At 42.4% G+C, this 19318-nt stretch overlaps 1 protein-coding gene across 1 annotated transcript in view; it reads left to right on the forward strand.

The window, feature by feature from the left end:
• The first annotated feature begins 8740 nt into the window (after positions 1-8740).
• CHMP4C (charged multivesicular body protein 4C) overlaps positions 8741-19318 on the forward strand; it is a 27065-nt gene continuing 16487 nt past the window's right edge. The window contains exon 1 of the mRNA XM_018567993.1: positions 8741-9184. Within this exon, the coding sequence (XP_018423495.1) occupies positions 8983-9184 (202 nt within the window). The 5' untranslated portion in view covers positions 8741-8982. The remainder of the gene's footprint in view (positions 9185-19318) is intronic.

A 19318-nucleotide genomic window follows, 5' to 3' on the forward strand; every position in this document is an offset into this window, starting at 1 on the left:
CAAAAATCTCCATATAATTGTAAGGTGTATGGGCACCTTTAGACACACACAAGGCAATCTACCTTGTTTACTAATAGGACCATGGCACACAATGTCAGGATTGGGAGAGGGTGCGTCTATTCCCTGACCTGCTCTGTGATCACTGAAGCATGAAGGGCTTGTTCACACCAATTCCAGTGCGTTCCAGCATGGTTAGTTGCCGGAATGCACTGGATCGCATAATTACAGCTTCCCTGCATTCTGGGGCGGGGGTGTGTAGGGGTGCATTCAAGTCAATGGCACTGCAGCCACGCCCCTGCCCCGCAGTGTGATCGCCTGCACCAGAATGCATGGTACAGCAATGCACGCGGTGCAATTGCAAAAAATAGTGCTTGCCCTCAGTGCTTCATGCTTTAGCTGTCAGAAACCAGCAGACTTCCTGTGACTCGATCGTCTGTATTAGAGGGCAAGAGAGACATCACAGGTCTAATAGACTCCAGATGTCTCCATAAAGAGAACCTGGACTGTACCATAAAGAGAACCTGTCACCTCCAAATGCTGTCACATAGGGGCTTATTAACTCCTTTGTGTTAGCAAAAGTTGAGTTAAAAATAAAGTAAAAAGTAGGGATGCACCGATACTGGTGTTGCGGTATTGAGTACTGATATTTTGCTTTGGGTACTCGCCAATATCGAGTACCCATACTGGTGCTTCCGTTGACATGGAGCCGGCTTTCCAGGCAATCAGAAAGCCAGGCTGCGGGTAATGACATGTCACCCGGCTACATGATTGCCCGGGAAGCCGGCTCCATGTTGTTTTGCCAGCTTGATTGTGATTGGCTGGGAAACCAGCTTCCCAGGCAATCAGCATGGAGCCGGCTTCCTGGCCAATCAGGAAGCCGGGCGGCGAGTAATGACCCGCCTCACGGCTACTCCTCTGACCGGAAGTTCCAGTATCAGAGCATGTGGGTGAGTACGAGAAATACTCGCTATCGGCACTGATACTAGTATCGGTATCAGTGCATCCCTAGTAAAAAGTAAAAAACCTTCAAATAAAAAAAAAAAAAGAAAACCAACCCTGCCATCTTATTCTAATAAACATGCAAGCGTAAGGCATGCAGGGGGAATTCTAACAAACAAATAGTGCGATAAACACACACCATTAGCTGTGCGTCATAGTGCAGCTGCTGGTGTGAATGCGGCCTAAATGACAGACCGTGGTACGGTCACTGACCGTTCTGCCTGGGCCGCGATTTGGACCTTGGCTCGACAAAAATGTTATTCACCGGACCTCCCTGAATTTTAATTTGCTACCTTTGCTATATGGAGGTGGTCTTACTCTGGTGCATATTGGACTGCACAGTAAAGCTGGCCATACACTTCACAACCATCTCACGACTTTCGTCTTGCGATGGTTGTAAGGTAATTTAAAAATTGTACGATCTGCCTATCTTGGACAGGCAGATCGTACTTCCGAGGGGAGGGCTTCCGATGACTGCTTGCGCACACCGGCCCGTTCGGCATTTGTCTTACAAACGCGTCAAAAACCGTATGATTTTTGGCTGGTTTTCCAACGTGCTCGTAAGACAAAAAACGTGCAACCTTACAGTAGAAACGATTGCACGCCTTCTATACACCTGTCGATTATCGTACAATCGCGGGATTTCCCGCGATTATGGTACGATAATCGGCAGGTGTATGTGCACCTTAATATAGAGACATCCTGCACAACCTATGTAACAGTCCATCCTGTGATATGAGATGTCAGCAGGGGATCCCAGCATATTATCCTCATCTCATCCGCTCTCTTTTGACATAAACACCAACGTTCAGCTGAGCTGAAAACTCATGACACAGCACAGGATCCAACCACCTTCCTTTGTCTACAGTCACCTTTAGTAAATGATACAGAGATCATACGTTATAACGTTTATATTTATCATATTTGCCAACAGTTCACAAAATGGGATTATGAGATACTGTACGTCAACGATAAGGCAGAGACCCCCTTCTTATGCTTAGCAATTATGACCACCGCTAATTAATTTACTCTTCAGGATTCCTTAATTGATCTCTGCTCACCTCATCATAAGCATTTGAATGCTTTGTGCAGATGTCCACTATGTGCAGAGCTGGTCAGTTCATGGCTGCTGAGTTTTCTGTATATTTTACATTTGTGCTCGTTCCCGCTCAGGATTATGCATACATACATACATACCCTGTTTCCCCGAAAATAAGACCTAGTAGTATTTTTGGAAATTGCTAAAATATAAGACCTACCCCGAAAATAAGAATATACATACATACATATACTGTATACATACATACATATATACATACCTACATACATACATATACTGTATACATACATACATACATACATACATACATACAGAATCTGGAGCATTTGCTCTAAGTAACCAATTAGCTTTGAAAATGAAAAATAGAAGCTGATTGGTTGCCATGAGCAACTTCTCTACATTTTTGTTTGGGGTGGTATCAAAACTGAAGCAGACAGAATCTGGATCATTTGGCCCTAGTAGCCACTCGGCTTCACTCTTCAGTTTGTTCAGGTAAACTTTGAAAATTAAAGATTTTAACCCCTTCATGACTGAGGCCCTTTTTTCAATTTTTGCACCCATGTTATATTCCACATTTTAGGCCTGAAAATGACGTAAAACCCCCCAAATGGGCAACTGCTCCAGATTTAGTTTGCTCCAGTTTTGATCAATTCCCCCCAAAATCTGGAGCAGCTGCCTATAATAACCAATCAGCTTCTGTCTTTCATTTGCAAAGTTTACCTGAACTAACTGAAGAGAGAAGCTGATTGGCTACTAGGGCTAACTACTCCAGATTCGGTCTGCTCCAGTTTTCTCCCCCCCCCCCCCCCCCCCCCCAAGATTCTGTTTGCTCCAGTTTTGATACTTTTCCTTCTTTGTCTTGTTCAATTTTGATAAATTCCATTAGGGGAAATGCATCAAAATCTGGAGCATTTCCCCCTGGCAACCAGTCAGCTTCTATTTTTTATTTTCAAAGGTTAAATGAACAAACTGATGATAGAATCGGATTGCTTTCTATGGGCAACTGCTCCAGATTCTGCCTGCTCCAGTTTTGATAAATTCCCCTCATTGTCCCTCTTTCTCATCTCAGAAAGTCGGGAGGGATGAAACTGTCTGGAAATTTCCTGGAACCCAAAAGTGTTGCTCATAGCAATCAACCAGATTCTCATTTCCATCTCCCAACCTGTCAAGCAGGTGTAACCAAACTTCGGCCTGCCAGCAACTACAAGTCCCATAGGGCATTGCAATATGCTACCAGCCACAGCCATGACTCCCAGAGACAGATGCATGAAGGGATTTGCAGTTCCACACAGCTCGAGGACTTTCTTTACCCCTGCTGTAAAGACAACTGATCAGATTCTGCCGCTTTTATCTGAAAGATGCTATTTCTCCTCTTTGCGTCTAGTTATATTATTTGTACAGTTGCCGCGTTTCGTCACTCCAGCTCTTATGTTTCCTCCAAATTCCAATTCAGCCCGCACAGTTCGTTTGTCACAAACAAAAGCTCATTTGTGTGAAGATAGGTGAACTTGGATGAATAAGCCACAGGAGAACATTGGCAGCGTCAGCGTCTCAGGGGATTGGGTTTCATAGAGTGTAAAATTCCTCCGCGCTGTCAAAAGGAAGATAAGGAGCTCAATGGGAGCAGGGGGATAAAAACAAGTCAAACATCAAATTACTGTCTCACAAGACAAAGACGCTTTGAATTGAATTTAAATATTGTGGCAAATTAGCCATGCAGGATCCTGAGCGCTAGGGAGCTTCATGCTTATGTAGAAGTGCATACATTATATACCGCACTGGTAGGAGTATCATCGTGTATTTGTTTCCTGAGCAGACAAAGGCAGAGAAATTCCATAATAAAGGATGAACACAATGCAACATATATTGTTATAGAATGAGGATCACTGAATATAGCTAATAACACAATTGTCTTTCCATACAGCCAATATGCAGGCCACCACCTGATTGACTCAGAAATGTTGTGTCTGTGCCATCTTTTCCCTTACACACGCATGATTGACAGCACAGCTCATGCAGTAGAAGAGCAGGTAAGGCTCCTATCAAATCATTACAGATTTTTTTCTGGGTATACTCTACTGAACTTTGGAACGCTGAAATAAAATTCAAATGTATTGACATATGGTGTGGTCTCGGTTGTAGGTTTTCCCTCTGGTTCCTTCAACTTCTTTCCATATTAAAAGTAAATGCGTGTTTTGTCCAGCACTGTTCAACTGAAGAAAATGCTCAATACTAGGGATGCACTAATACCGGTATTTTGGTATCGTGTACAAGTAACGATAATTTTTTTTTCGGTACAGGCCGATACCGATTACCGAATACCGGAAGTCCCATTCAGGAAGCCAGGTGGCGTGTAATGACTCGCCACCTGGCTTCCTGATTAGCCGGGAAGCCGGGCAGCGTGTAAAGACTCGCCACCCAGCTTCCCGATTAACAAGAAAGTCTGTCCCCTCTCACCTCAGCATGTCCAGCCTGTCACCCCCGGGGGCCTCTCCAGTCAGGAGCAGCCTTCCACCGGTACCCAGCCGGAGCCATCTTGCTGGGCAATCATGGAAGCCGGGCGCCGTGTAATGACGCAGCGCCCTGCTTTCTGATTGGTCGCGAGGCCCGGCTCCATGCTCCCTCGTCATGAGATGAAGACGGAGCATGAAGCCGGCTTTCCGGCCAATAAGAATGCCGGGCGCTGTGTCATTACACGGCGCCCAGCTTCCTGATTGGCCAGCTTCCCGATCAATCAGAAGCTGGGCAGCGTGTCATTACACGCTGCCCGGCTTCCTGATTGGCCGGGAAGCGGCTCCATGCTCTCTCATCACAAGTGATGAGAGAGCATGGAGCCGCTTCCCGGCCAATCAGGAAACCGGGCAGCGTGTAATGACACGCTGCGTGTAATGACGCGCTGCCCGGCTTCCTGATACAGGAAGCATCGGGATAGGCATCGGAGCAAATACTCGGTTATCGGCACTGATATCGATACTAGTATCGGTATCGGTGCATCCCTACTGAATACTGATGAATGCAAAGGAACATATGACTCATTACAAATGGCTGTATTTAGTACTCTTGTGCCAGATTCATAAAAGGTTTGCTACAGTTTCACAGGTAAGACTGACTCATGAGACAAATTCTCAAAATTTTCTATGATGCTGCTTTGGCTGCGACAAATTTATTAACAAACACTGCCATTTTGGAGTTAAGAACACTGGAAATAACTCCCCATCACAATTAACAGCACTACAATCAGCCCCTCCTGTCAAGCCAGAGTGCTTGGCGTAATCCTTGATTCTGAGCTCTCCTTTCAGCCCCACATCCAATCACTATCCAAATCTTGCAGACTCAACCTCCGTAACATCTCCAAAATTCGTCCCTTCTTAACAAATGATACCACAAAGCTTCTAATTCACTCCCTTGTAATATCTCGGCTTGACTACTGTAACTCCCTCCTTGTTGCCCTACCACTAAGCAGGCTATCCCCCCTTCAGTCCATCATGAACACTGCTGTCAGACTCATTCACCTTACCAATCGATTAGTTTCCGCCACCCCCCTCTGTCAATCGCTCCACTGACTACCACTTCCCCAACATATAAAATTCAACACACTAACAATAATCTACAAAGCCATCTACAACTCTGCCCCAACCTACATCACTTGCCCCTCCTAGATTGTAAGCTCTCAGGAGCAGGGCCCGCCTACCTCCTGTACTGAAATTGTATAGGTAACTGTATTATCTCCCTCAGTTTTGTAAAGCACTGCACAAACTGTTGGCGCTATATCAATCCTGTATAATAATAATTAAGACCAATGTAATTTTGGAATAAGCTGGGTCGTAACAAAATCCTCATCACTGGTTGGTAGTAGTAGCTGTCACCCACACCATCTGGTAGAATGGTAGGAAGCTGTAACACAACAGCATCATTGATTGGTAGGATGCTGTCAGCCACCAGCATCACTGGTTGGTAAAATGTTGTCAGGCAACAGCCTCCTTGGTTGCTAGAATGATGTAGACCCACATCTTCACAAGTTTGTATGACACTTTTGGCTAAATTCTAGGAATTGTGAAGAGGCGAGTAGAAGATGCTGATACACGTGAACAATCCTTCCTGACTCTATTGCTCTGTATTGTGGTGACATGTGCATATTAATATGTGGGTGTGATCATTTACGATGTTTATCAAGAAGAGTAATGTTGCTGTACATTTTATTCTCTGTATTCCTCCATCCATAGAGGAATTCATAGGACATTATGGAGTAACAGATGTCCATGAGAGGTAAGTTTTCTAGGAATGAAGTCACGCTGAACTAGGAGTATACTTGTCATAGTTGTGGATTTAATCTAGCTCCCCTTTTTTTTTGTAAGAGACAGGTTAAAAATTCCATTTCCAATAGGGTGCTAGCGATGGCCCATGGGGAACTTGTTTGTCAGTGGTGTTGGATGTAATTCACAGGATTTCTTAAAGGATTTTAGTTATAATATAATTAGAACTTTTGCTTTGCAGCTCTGCATTCTGTCTTTGAATGTCACTAGGGGCATTGTATGCATGGAGTTTGTTTGTTCTACCTGTGTCTTTTCTCCAGGTGCTCCAGTTTTCCCCCAGAACCAAACAATATATTTGTAGGTTAACTGGAATATGACTCTAGAGTGTGTTTGGCTGTGGTTTATTAACTATGGCATGGCCATGGACATTGAACTCTGTGTAATACGTCAGCATTATATTTAGAAAATATAATAATGATAAAATAATAAAATGGGCATTTAAACCACCTGGCATAGAGCACAAGCAGACTACACTTCTCTGATGAAGCCCTTGGTGGGGAGAAACGTGTAAGGGAGTTAGCATGGTGATTGCCTTTTACCTTGGCTAACGGATCCCCTCCGCTAACTGCCATCGTGCATACATCTATGATGGGATGGGATTGGCAGTATCTACTAACAAAATAGATACTAATTGATGCATATTAAAACTTTCTGGACTCATTCAATGACTGTCTACATTTCCTTCAAGATAAGTATACTTTATATCTGTACATCTGTACACCAGTTTGGAAATCTATTGGATGTTCCCTGTCGGGACTTCCATCTTTACCGAAACGGACAGCTGTCCGGGGATTAAATCCTCCAGGGCTTATCAGACATATTATATATCTATGGAGACATGATGTGGATCAGACAATTGATTGCTCGATGAACATTATCCTGTAAGTCCATCTGGATCGGATATATGCGAATTGATTCCTTGATCGCCAGCATACACATGCAATTTAGATCGTTTAAATGACGGCCCTATAGATCTCATGAATAATGCTGGCTGTTCAATCTGAGATGTTGATTGATATGTCTATTCCTAGTGGATTTCGATGTCTGTTGGGGTCCATATACTACACATCCCTTTGATACATTCCATCTCATAGGAAGCCAAGTGTAGAATATGTTTTTTCAAGCTATTTTAAAACATTTTTCTGTGGATACTATATGATATTTATATTTAATAAATGTTTCTATATCTTAACATATATATTTGATTTATTGTATTTAATGGTATCAAGGTGGCATCTCCTTGTATGGGACCTGTGGAAATAAAATAATAAAATGGTTGATTTTGTTAATTAACAGTGGCAGTGCGGATGCATTGCCAGCAGAAGCAAATGTCACCTGCACACCATACAGCACTATAACCAAGGTAAGTAGGGTGGTGCTTGTAGTGACGACAATGGATGGCGTTGTATTTGATCTCAGGCAATTTTCAATCGCACTGCCAATAAACTAACACAGTAGCTCAGGATAATGGAAGATAAGTCACCTGCACACAATCTTCAAGATGCAAAAATAATCTTGTTTATTGTAAATAATAGACATGTGCACCAGCAAAACTCTGTTTAGTTTTGTTTCATTTTGATTTTGATTTTGCGTTATTTAGTTTTTCGGGATTCGGGTCTGAAAGTCAATTTGTTTCGGGATTCGGACGAAATTTGTTAGCGGTATTCTGTATGGACATTCGTTTCGGTTTTGTTTCGTTTTGCAGCAAAGTGACATTTAAAAAAAAAAAAAATTTTCCCTCTCTAATGTCACTTTGCTGCAACGAAAATTCGTCCACAAATGAAAATTCGTGCTGAATTTCATTTTCGACAATTCGCATTCGTTTTCATTCATCACTTCTGTTATTAGGAAATTCGGATACATCTGAGATTCGGATACATCCGAATCCGAATCTCCGAATAACGAAAATTCGATAGGTCACATAGGTCATCATGCAAAGCTTTCGGGGATGCACGTGTTCCCTTCAAGATGACACAGTGACTGCCTTTGGGAAGGGACCCTGCGCAGCCCCAGAACGTTAGCGATATTAGTTCTGTATTAGTGGCTGTATTAGTTCGTTGGCAGTGCCACTAAAATTACGGATACCACCGTACACAAGTTGCCATACATTGCAGCAACGCATGGTAGAATGCGCCTTTTACTGTGCATTACTGCAAAACATGGACCTTGATGGGCCTAAAGGTTTTCAATATTGCCATTCTAGTAAAAGCGGCAGATAATAGCTGGTATTCCTAATGACATAATCTCAGGTACATTGTTGAGACATCTTGTACACGGTATTGTGGCGTTAATGTTTAGCTGATTAATGTAGCAGGGTTAGTCAGTGGATGATGTCAGGGAAACATAATGTAATTTAATTTGGTATATGCCATGAGGTAGGTGTGAGATTATTAGACAGGTATTCGGCTACGTAACCAGTCACTTGATCATACGTATTTCACTCCACCCCACTGAAGTTGCCTTTCAAGTCTAACTGGTCAGGAAATGACAGGTGTCTGCCTAGCAGAGCTGCTCTCCGTGCTTCTCTTCCTGTATCCAGATTTCTGTGTGGGACATTCCTGCTGGATGGCTTCTCTCTGACCGGTGACTAGAAGCAAATAAAACACAGCCATGAGTAAGATTACCAAACTTTTCAAGCCCTCTGCTGGCTCTGGGTCTTCTAAAGGCAAGAAAGGGGCACCCAACGCCCAGGAGGCTTTGTTCAAACTGCGAGAAACAGAAGAAATGTTAACTAAAAAGCAGGAATATTTGGAAAAGAAGATCGAGCAGGAACTGGCCACAGCGAGGAAGCACGGAACCAAAAACAAGAGAGGTGAGCACGGAGGACTTCTCCACCCTGCCAGGAACCTGCCTTAAGCTTAACTCTTTCTAACCCTTTTAATAACAGCGTTCTTAATGACTTGAAACTACAAATACTACATTTGTTTTCTTCAAAACATGTATTGCACTCTTCTTAAATACGGTGGCATGCTATAGTTTTTATAGTAAATACTTTACTGGTGAATAGAGCAAGGTTTGTGTAGTTTATGTAAAATGGCTGTCTTGGACCTAAGGTCCTCCCATTCTGCCCTGCTGTAGTGAGTACAGCTGAGTTAAGCTGGCCATACACTGCTCAATTTTTGCTCTACTCCTGCCGACTTGGCTGAAATTCAAGCTGTGGGTGGTCCTGCCAGCACAACACGGCCCAACAAAAGTTGATTTTCAATCGACTTTTGTTGAAGGTGCTGGGTGAAAAATTGTGGGCCGTACAGGCGCTGCAGCCAATCAGCTGCAGTCACTGCTTTGGTATTATGACAATGGTGGGTGCTGGCTGTCAGAATACAATAGCCAATGGGAAAGAGTCATCCATCAATGCCGTTTAGAGTGAATGGAAGAATCTGTTAGACTTTCTCTGTTTAGCCCACAGGCTGAATGAAAGAAATCTTTGCGTGTATGGCCAGCCTTAGTGCCTTATGCCTGTACTTGGGGAGACCTCTGCTGAACAATATTGAACAATAATGTTGCCCAATACTTTTATTTTATGTCAGAATATTTATATATACATACATACATATATATATATATATTCCTATTGTCATTATCTTCGCACTTGTATGTTTTTTCTCCACCATTGTCCTCCCAGAACTGAAACGAAACATACTGTTTTTTAATTGGATTTTCCACATTGAAACTATTTGTTTGTGATTGTGATAAGCACATGAGACTGTAAATGTATTCAGAGGCGGGGGTTGATGTGAATGGCTCAAGGCTCTGAGTAAAGTGCTGTCATTGGTTAAAGTAGATTTATTGCATTTCTAGATATAAATCAGACAAATCATGACATTTACTATATTTCCCTTCATTGTTTCAATGAAAACATCACATTTGCTTAATAACTAGGGGTTTGTTATATTGTATCTGCCATTTTGGTGTTATGTGGGTGACACAGTATTAGCAAGGAAATACTCTTAGGCCTTGGTTAACAGTGGGCCCACTGGGGTTTACCTTCATCACTTTATATATGTCCCTGTTCACAGGAAATAGTTAAAGAGAACCCTCAAGCCTCTGCCGGGGACCGAAGAAAGCAATAGTTGGGGAACCATTACCATCCTGAGAGTACTGTTAGCGATATCATATGGAAGGGGTTGGGGATGTTTCCTTGGACAGGAGGCGGTAGATCAGTTACCATAAATCAACTGCTGTAGAATACAGAGACTTGGAAGGGGTATTCTTTTAAAATCAATTCCATTTGGATCACATACGGATCACGTACTGATCATAAAGACTGTACCTGGTTCTTGCTGGCCTTCAATGATCCTATAAGACCAGTGGTCATCATATATTGCTTTTTATAGAATGGCGCTCTATTAGATCCAACATATCTATTTGTTTGTTTGTCCATGTTCCCCTGAGGTTGGATGTAATCAATCCTGACAGCATGAATATATGCCACAATTAGTGGTTTTAGATTTATAAATAATTGAGTAATATGACTGTTTCCTGTGGCTCTCTTGTTTGGTGATGGATGAATGGGTCTCTATACGCATGGATGGCATAGACACGTTTTAACTGGCTGATCTTTTCTAATCCAAAGTAGTAGACATGATATTGTTATTCTCCAGCTTTCCTGTGGAAGCAGAACATATTGTTCATGAAACGTGTTGAGTATCATGTATTGTCCCATCATTTCATTCACATCAAGGTTTGATGTGTTGTGTTAATTATAAATACACAGTAAATAAATATATATATATTTATACATATATATATATATTTGTATAATATATATATATATATATTACACATACACACACACACACACACAATTCAGTATTAAAGTATATCTAAAGCCAAAACATTGTTGTTTATTTTAGATAGAGCAGGGGAAGTGAATACACATTTACACACATTTCCCAGCTCCTAAGTTTGCAGTATGGGAGGAACTAAGGCAATTAACAGGTCAGTTGCCAGGTGGCCTCTGAGCCCTAGATAGCTGAAGTGTTAGGTTTAGAGCCCATAAAGCTTAATAAGTCTGCACAATGTCATAATTTTAGTTCAGATTTCTGCATAAGCCAGTCATGACTGGTTCCCTTGAAACTACAGCGAGAGGCAAAACTTTTCTACGCAAACGGCAGCCTTCAGGATTCAGGCCTATTCTCAGGAAAGGCGTGCCTTGTTTTGTTTCTTTGATGGCTTTGTGATTACAGACATCATATTCTAGTTTGCTTTCTTCAGAGTCTCTGCCGGGAGAAGTGTTGACCTTAGATGTTAGCTGTTCTGTTTGTGAATTTCTTCTAATGAATAATGGAGTGCCTTAGTCGGAGAACAGAATCCTGAGGTGAAATACTATCCTGGAGAAAGAGAATAGATGTTTTACCAGGAGATTAGAAACCCAAAGATACAAAAGATAGAAGAACAGAGGAGCACTGGGTAGTCTATCCTCTGCTAGGACACTATTGTGATTCAGTTCAGAGTAACGGCATGACAGCTAATCACTATTACAATTGAATATAGCATATAATTGTCAATTATATATAATTGTCATATGACAGAGAAATTCATTCACACAATATCAATTGTCTTAATGCTTAAATTGTGCAAATGGCAGTGACCAATTAGAAATGATCTCTTAAAGCAGACTAAAAGTCAAATATTGACTGATACAGTTCGTTTTATAGTTTTTTTTCTATGAATATCCCTCTCGTAACTTAAATTTTTTAGCTGTAGTAGTCCTTTAAATCCCTTCACAATGTATTTTTACTGTCTGGGAAATGGAAAGCTGGACAAGGTTTTATAAATTACATGTTTTGTTAAGGTTTGTTTTACTCTCTGGATAATCTCGGTTGTTTTTACAAGTATACATCTATACTGCAATTTACAGTTGCTAACATCTCTCACACATGCTCTCTTTGGCTTGGCCTTTGCTGTTATTACACTTCACTGGAGAATGCATCTTCTCTTGCTCGCTGACTAATGGGGCTTTAAAATAGAGTCATTGGAGAGGGATGAAGAAAGTATGCTGAACACTGAAAAATGCACCAATTTGTATATGCCTGCTTAAAGTGACATTAAAATCAAAAATCTTTTTCCCCTCCCCCAATGTTAATTAAAGCACTTACCTTAAATGATGTCTCTTAATCCGATCTTCTTTCCTGTCCTTTTCATCTGTCCCTCCAGCATTGCGGTGGGTCTCCGATCCTGTGCTGACTCCTCTGAGCTTGCCGACACTTCCAGTCCCTTTCGTCTTGCGATGGTTGTAAGGTAATTAAAAAAGATCGTACTTGCGATCATCACAAGCTCGCCCCGCTCAGGTGAGGGCTTCCGATGACTGCAATGCTGAACGAGCAGTGTGCGCTTGCACACACTGGCCTGTGCGGCATTTGTCTCACGAGCAGGCCACAAACCCGCCAAAAATCGTACGATTCTCGGCGGGTTTTCAAGCATGCTCATAAGACAAAAGTTGTGTGACCGTACAGTAGAAACGGTTGCACGCCTTCCATACACCTGCCGATTATCGTACGATCACCTTTACACTACTCACTTACTCTGCCAGCTTCTGCATTACATTGTCATCAGTTAGTGCCCGGCAAAGGATGTAAGTAGTGTAACTTCCTCTGCCCTGGCTCACTGACAGCAGTGATTGGCAGCGCTGTCTGTCATTGTAGGTCTGCACCTAATTGTAGTGGACCTTTACCCCCTTTGACTAATAATCACATCAGCATACAGATCTGCATGCTGATATGAAATCATCTTACATTCATTAGTTCAACAAACATATTTTTATTTTACTTAGAATTTTTTTTCCACTTCCTGGTCCACTTTGGCACAAATGATGTAATGTGCCCAAGCATTGCATCCTGGGAAGGTTATATCAGCAGAGCATTTCTAGGAAATCTCATCTGTAATCTCATGACATCTCAGGCAAAGACATTTTCCTCCGCTGAGATGATGTGCATGGTCACGTGTCCTAGTCACATGTGCCAGAGTTGCAGGAAGTTAAGGGAGATCTAGTAACTTGCCCTTAGTTAAAATGGCCACTGTCAGAAGACTAGGCAAGAAAAAGAAAAATAAGGTATGTAAAAAATAAAAAGACTGTAATTATTTAGAAGTGTCTGTTTGTAGATTGTCATTACTAAACATTTCTAAAGGTGCCTTTGTTCTTATTTTGAAGACATGGGTAAAGTTCCTCTTTAGCCGATTCCCGTCCAGCGGCCATACATACATGGCTAGATGGGAGCCTTGTAGATGCAGGTGGGCATTTTAAAACGTCCTTCCCCTCCCCCACTCATACGAGTCGTCCAGCGCATGCACAAGCGGGAAAACAGCTTTAATTTCATACAACCAGCGATGGCTGTTTAAATATTAGCGTTGCATGACTGAATAAATGTCATTCAAAATACCGCATCGCTAAATACTGGAATATGGCCTGTACAGGAAGGGGGGTTAACACCCGGTCTTCAAGTGGTTAAGGGGGGGCTGAGTAGGGCGCAGCCTAACTAAAGTGGCAAGCAACACCCCTGCCCCTGAATGGTGCAGCACTCCCCTCAAGTGGTGCCTAGTGCCCTGTCTGTCATACCCTAAATACACCACTGATTGCTGCAGCTTGCTAGGCATCCATACATATTCCCTTTTCCTCTCTTTATTGCATTGCTGAACCTCGTTGTCTGTCCATACACATCCCCCTCTCCTCTTTTTCCTACATTGCTGCACCTCGCTGTCCATCGATACACATCCCCCTCTTCTCTCCTTCCAGCATTGCTGCACTTCGCTGGTCATCCATACTGACATCGCCAATCACAGGTACATAGACATTTACCCGGTCCACAGCTGCAGAGATCTGGAAATTGGGCTCGGCACGTGGAGCTGCGAACACGCGCGAGCCCATTCTTAATCCATACACATCCCCCACTCCTCTCCTTCCAGGATTGCTGCACCTCGCTGTCCATCCATACACATCCCCCTCTCCTCTCCTTCCTGCATTGCTGCACATCGCTGTCCATTCATACACAACCCCCCCCCCCCCCCCCTCCTCTCAGCATTGCTGCACCTCGCTGTCCATCCATACACATCCCCCTCTCCTTCTTGCATTGCTGCACATAGCTGTCCATCCATACACATTCCCTCTCCTCTCCTTACTGCTGTGCTGATTGTCACTATCACCCCTCCCCCATAATACAATATTTACATCACTCCAGTAATGGTGTGTATTCTAGAATTGTTTTTAAATTAGGACATTGGTGCAAGTGCTTCATTCTTTTCTATAGAAACTGTCACATAGGATTAAGTGGATTGCATGTGCAATGCTCTGGCTCCTCCAGACTCTTTCTTCTGTCCATGTCTGTAATGAGATTTGAACATTCAGTAAGATGGACAGGAGGAAGTTATCAATGGACTACAAATGCTGTTCTTTCACTGCACTTGTATTCCATTGAGGACTACAAGTCCCTCTGCCTGATAGGACTTGTTTTTCCATTCACAGATCCTGTCAAAGAAGTTGTGAATAGGTGATGTGTCTGTGTGGGCGGGGGCCATGCACCATTGTGCCAAATTCAAATTTGTAAACAAACCTGAGAGTAGGAGAACCCCGCAATTCAAGTAAGTGTGTGGGTTTGTGATCTCACTATGTTTCATGTTACACCCTAAATATGGATGTAACATTGAAACATGGTCAGAAAGGTAAACTTAGCCTTTAATAGAGCTCATGCACCAATATTTATACCACAAAACTGACATATATCCCTTTGTAATTTCTCCCCATTGATGTGGCACACCTAAGCTTGTTGGGGGTGAGCCTACCATTTGCATCTCCATACTTGCCCTTAATATACAGTGAACTATAATTGCTAAAAATGTGTGAAGATTTGTGGAGATTTGATGTAAAACTGCCCATTTACAGGCAGATCTCTCACCATGAAAAAAGAGCAGAGTACAATCAGATGTCTTGGCAGTCAGAGTGCCGCAGTTCCAGGACTCCCAAAAAAATTCTCCCTGACCTGGCCAAAAGTGCAATGTGGTGCACATACAGGGACATGTTTGTTTCCTTTACACCATAAAAAAGGAACATGCAGCATCCAGCTATCTGTTGATTAAAAGCACTTTTGATACTGGAAATTGCAGAGAAGTATGAAGACACTAAGGGGGTCTGTTTATAAAAAGATTTGCATAGCTTTTATAAGAATGTGGCAAAATCAAATGTTCTTAGGCTATCTTAGTAACAAGAGATACAATGTAACAATAATGGGGAATGCTGGAGGGAATTAGCAAGTAAATGTAACCCATAGTAGCAATGGTTATATTTGTTTACTAATTCCCTCCAGCATTCTCTAGAATGTCTTGTAAAATATCCTATTAATAAGTGCTTACAGTATATATACCCTCCCAAATCCCACCTGGGATATAATCTGTGTATTGTATCCCGCTTTGAAGTTGAATTAACTAATACGTTTAGTAATGGTTAAATTTGTTTGATAATTCCCTCCAGAATTCTTTAGAATTGTTACATTGTATCTCTTGATATTAAGAAGTATTTGTTTCCTATGATCCTCGGCTCCATCTAGTGGTCATAATGCAGTACTTTCCCAATTCGCTACCCATTAACATTTGCACAGAAGATACATTTTTCTCTATTCTCGCAACAGCTGGTTAATTCACACAGAATGAATGCCCCTGCAGTTTTGCTGGATGAATAGCTATGCAATTTTTGTTTCATAAATAGACCCCTAAGTTTGATATGTGGGAAAGAAATTTTAGTAAGATAAGATACAGGAACATACAGGAACTTGCAGGAACAGGACAAAGAATGAACACTCAGATGAGAAATAAATTGCACAGCACCATCTAGTGTCCATAACATAAGCCTGTAGATGTTGTTATATTCCAACAATCAACATGTCTTAGGAAGTAGGAACTGCCTGCTTTTGACTCACATCAGCAGTTCAGATTCAGACTTGCACTGAAAAATGTAAGGTGGAAACAGAAAGGGACACTTTAATTGGTAGCTATGGTGTGAAACAGGCAGTATTTGAATCACTAAAATAAGGCCACACTTTGCTTGTGCTAACACATGCCTTGTTTCAATTAATTGCATACTTAGCGTGAATCATTCCTGTCTTATTGCTGTCATTTTCTAGAAGCTGAGAAGATGTGTCACTAATGACAGAAATAGAAAAGGCTTTGGAACCTCAAACACTTGTTATGCACATTACTTGGTTAGATCCCAAAGTTCATCAGCACAATGATGACACCTCCATTGGTGGCAAGCAACAGACATTTTTGGGCTGGGTCTAAGCTGCAGTCCCCCCAATAAAAAATAGCATCCCCCCATTTGGTGACCACTGTCCTTTTTCTGCTACCCGCATTGTTACACAATTGCCAGTTTTTAATAACAATAAAATATGCATCTTATAGATAATGCTATCTTCAGAGCAATTATTCATGGGCAGTACCACAATCAGTTTTTGCTTGTCCATCACACTCTGATTTGAGAACCCTTGCTTGTGATGCAGGAGAACCATTCCCAAATACTCCCACTGCAAGCGCCCTGATGTTGGGCACATACAGTAAGCCTGTCAGTTGGTCAATATGACCTCCTTCTGTATAATTTAAAGTAAAAGTGAAGCCAAAACTTTTTTTAGTTTTGGATGGCGTAAAGGAAAGGTTATAATCCCTGCCTGCTTTTTTTTGCCATCTGTGTCCCATAGGGGAGATTTCCTTCACTTCCTGTCTGACAGCCACAACAGGAAGTGAGAGGAAACCCCTGGTGTTCAGCAGGGCCACCAGAACTAGTGTCCCATTCGGAAGATTTCCCATTTATTCTTCGGATGACAGCCCAAAATTTGGGATTTTCTCTTTTACTTTCGCTATCAGTGATAACAGTCATATAGAGAGGGTAAATATTAGAGGTGCACCGAAATAGAAATTTAAAAACCGAAACGAAACCGAAATAGAAAAAATTGTCAGGCCGAAACCCATACCATTGTTTGCTTACTATAACTACAATTATGAATGAACAGGAGGGGATGTAGATCACTCCCCATTCATTCATAATTGAGGATATAGTAACCATACCATATCCTCAATTATCTAAATACACTCAGCGATCACTGATCACTGAGTGTATGTAGCTTGCTCTCCTCTCTGAGACACACTGTCACAGGAGGCTGAGTGAGCGGTGCCAGAGGAGAGCCCAGCCTCCTGTGACAGCACTGTCTCCGCCCCCACACTGCTCTGCCGCACTGTGATAGGTGGCCAATCGGTGTGGGAGGAGAGACACCAGCCGCTCACAGTGCTCTTGTCCCGCAGCGCTCGGCCGGCTGTCACTTTCTCACCTCCCCGCCGGGACACAGAGCAGCGCCCAGCGGGGAGGAAAGAAATCACGGATGCGCCGATGTATCGGCAGGAAAATGGCACTTTCGGCATTTAGCCAAAAGTGCCATTTTTGGTCGATATGTTTCGGCGGCCGATATATCGTTGCATCCCTAGTAAATATCCCTACTCGGGAGACATTTCTCCTAGCCACTAGCTGGAGTCAAACCCTCCTGCACACTCCCAGTAACCCTTTGAGTTAATCTCTGGACTCTGAATACAGTGGATTACAGAGAACTCATATCGAGGTCACTTGAGTAAACTGTATTGTAGTGTTTGCTGCATAGCACTATCAGCTCATTCATTGTTCCCATGTGTCTCCTGGAATCAATCCTAAAGGCTTGTCAGTGTGATCAGTGAGATCATTGCACGTGTCTCTACAGTTAAGTGAATTTCATTGTACTGGAAAGGTGTGTTAAAAAGTCACAGTGCTATAAAATGTCACAAACATTTCCCATAGCCAGTATCTAATGTACACATCAGATAAACAAAACAGTAAGTCACCAGAACTCTAAAGGTTCTCCAAGCAAAGTTCTTTTTATTCCATGTGTAAAGTTACCATGTGTAAAGATTCATCACTTTGTTTTGCCTGATGAAGGAACCGGATGCATTCCGAAACATTGCTACACTTGGTGATGTAACTTTACACATGGAATAAGAATAACTTTGCTTGGAGAACCTTTGGAGTGCTGGTGACTAAGGCCGGGTTCACACCTGGGCGTTTTACAGCGCTGATCGACGAGCTGTAAAACGCCCAGCAAGTGAAATCCCATTATTTCCTATGGGCATGGTTGCCACCAGGGCGTATTTCAGAGCGTCGGAACGCGCTGAAAAACGCCCTACGGCCAAAGACGTACAGGAGCTTCTTTGGGGCGTATTTCCGCGTGTATCCATTAGGATACAGCCGGATAGCCCTCGTAAACACGCGTTTGATGCGTGTTTCATGGACTGCAAATCGCGGTAAAAACATGTGGCCCGAAACACGCGTCATACGCGCATATTTCGACCGCCCAGGTGGGAACCCAGCCTTACTGTTTTGTTTATCTGATCCATCTGCTGTTATTCCAGCACCCCATCGCCATTGGAAGTTGGGGCATTCTCGGTCAGGAGTGTGGTGGGATCCCCTACATAATGTACACACCAGTCTACCTGCTTTCAGCATCTACACCCTTTACTGCTCTGTTATGAAAGTACTTACAGTACAATACAATACAAAATGTCAATAACAATGATGGTCTTGTTTATTTCTAGAAATAGGCGTATATGTTATAGCTCCCAACTGTCCCTTATTTGGAACCAAATCCTTCAGTCCCTCTTTCCTATTACTTCATATTACTACACTTTTATTTTATAAAGTAAGTAAAAAGGAAGGGTAGTGATGAAAAGAGCGCACTTGAGCATGGGCAGTGTGGAAGGATTGGGGGGGGGTTGCAATCAATATATTTAGATTTAGGTCTGCTCATATCATCGTATTTAAATCCAAGAATAAAATATTATGTATTGCAGCTTAGAAGTCCTTAAATGTGGTGGCAGCATTAGTTTTCTTCTTTTTTTTTTGGGGGGGGGGGGGGGGCGGTTTTTTGGTTTTTTTTTTTTTTTTTTT

Source organism: Nanorana parkeri, unplaced genomic scaffold (assembly GCF_000935625.1).
Source record: "Nanorana parkeri isolate BGI_ZX_2015 unplaced genomic scaffold, ASM93562v1 scaffold1126, whole genome shotgun sequence".
Lineage (NCBI taxonomy): Eukaryota > Metazoa > Chordata > Amphibia > Anura > Dicroglossidae > Nanorana > Nanorana parkeri.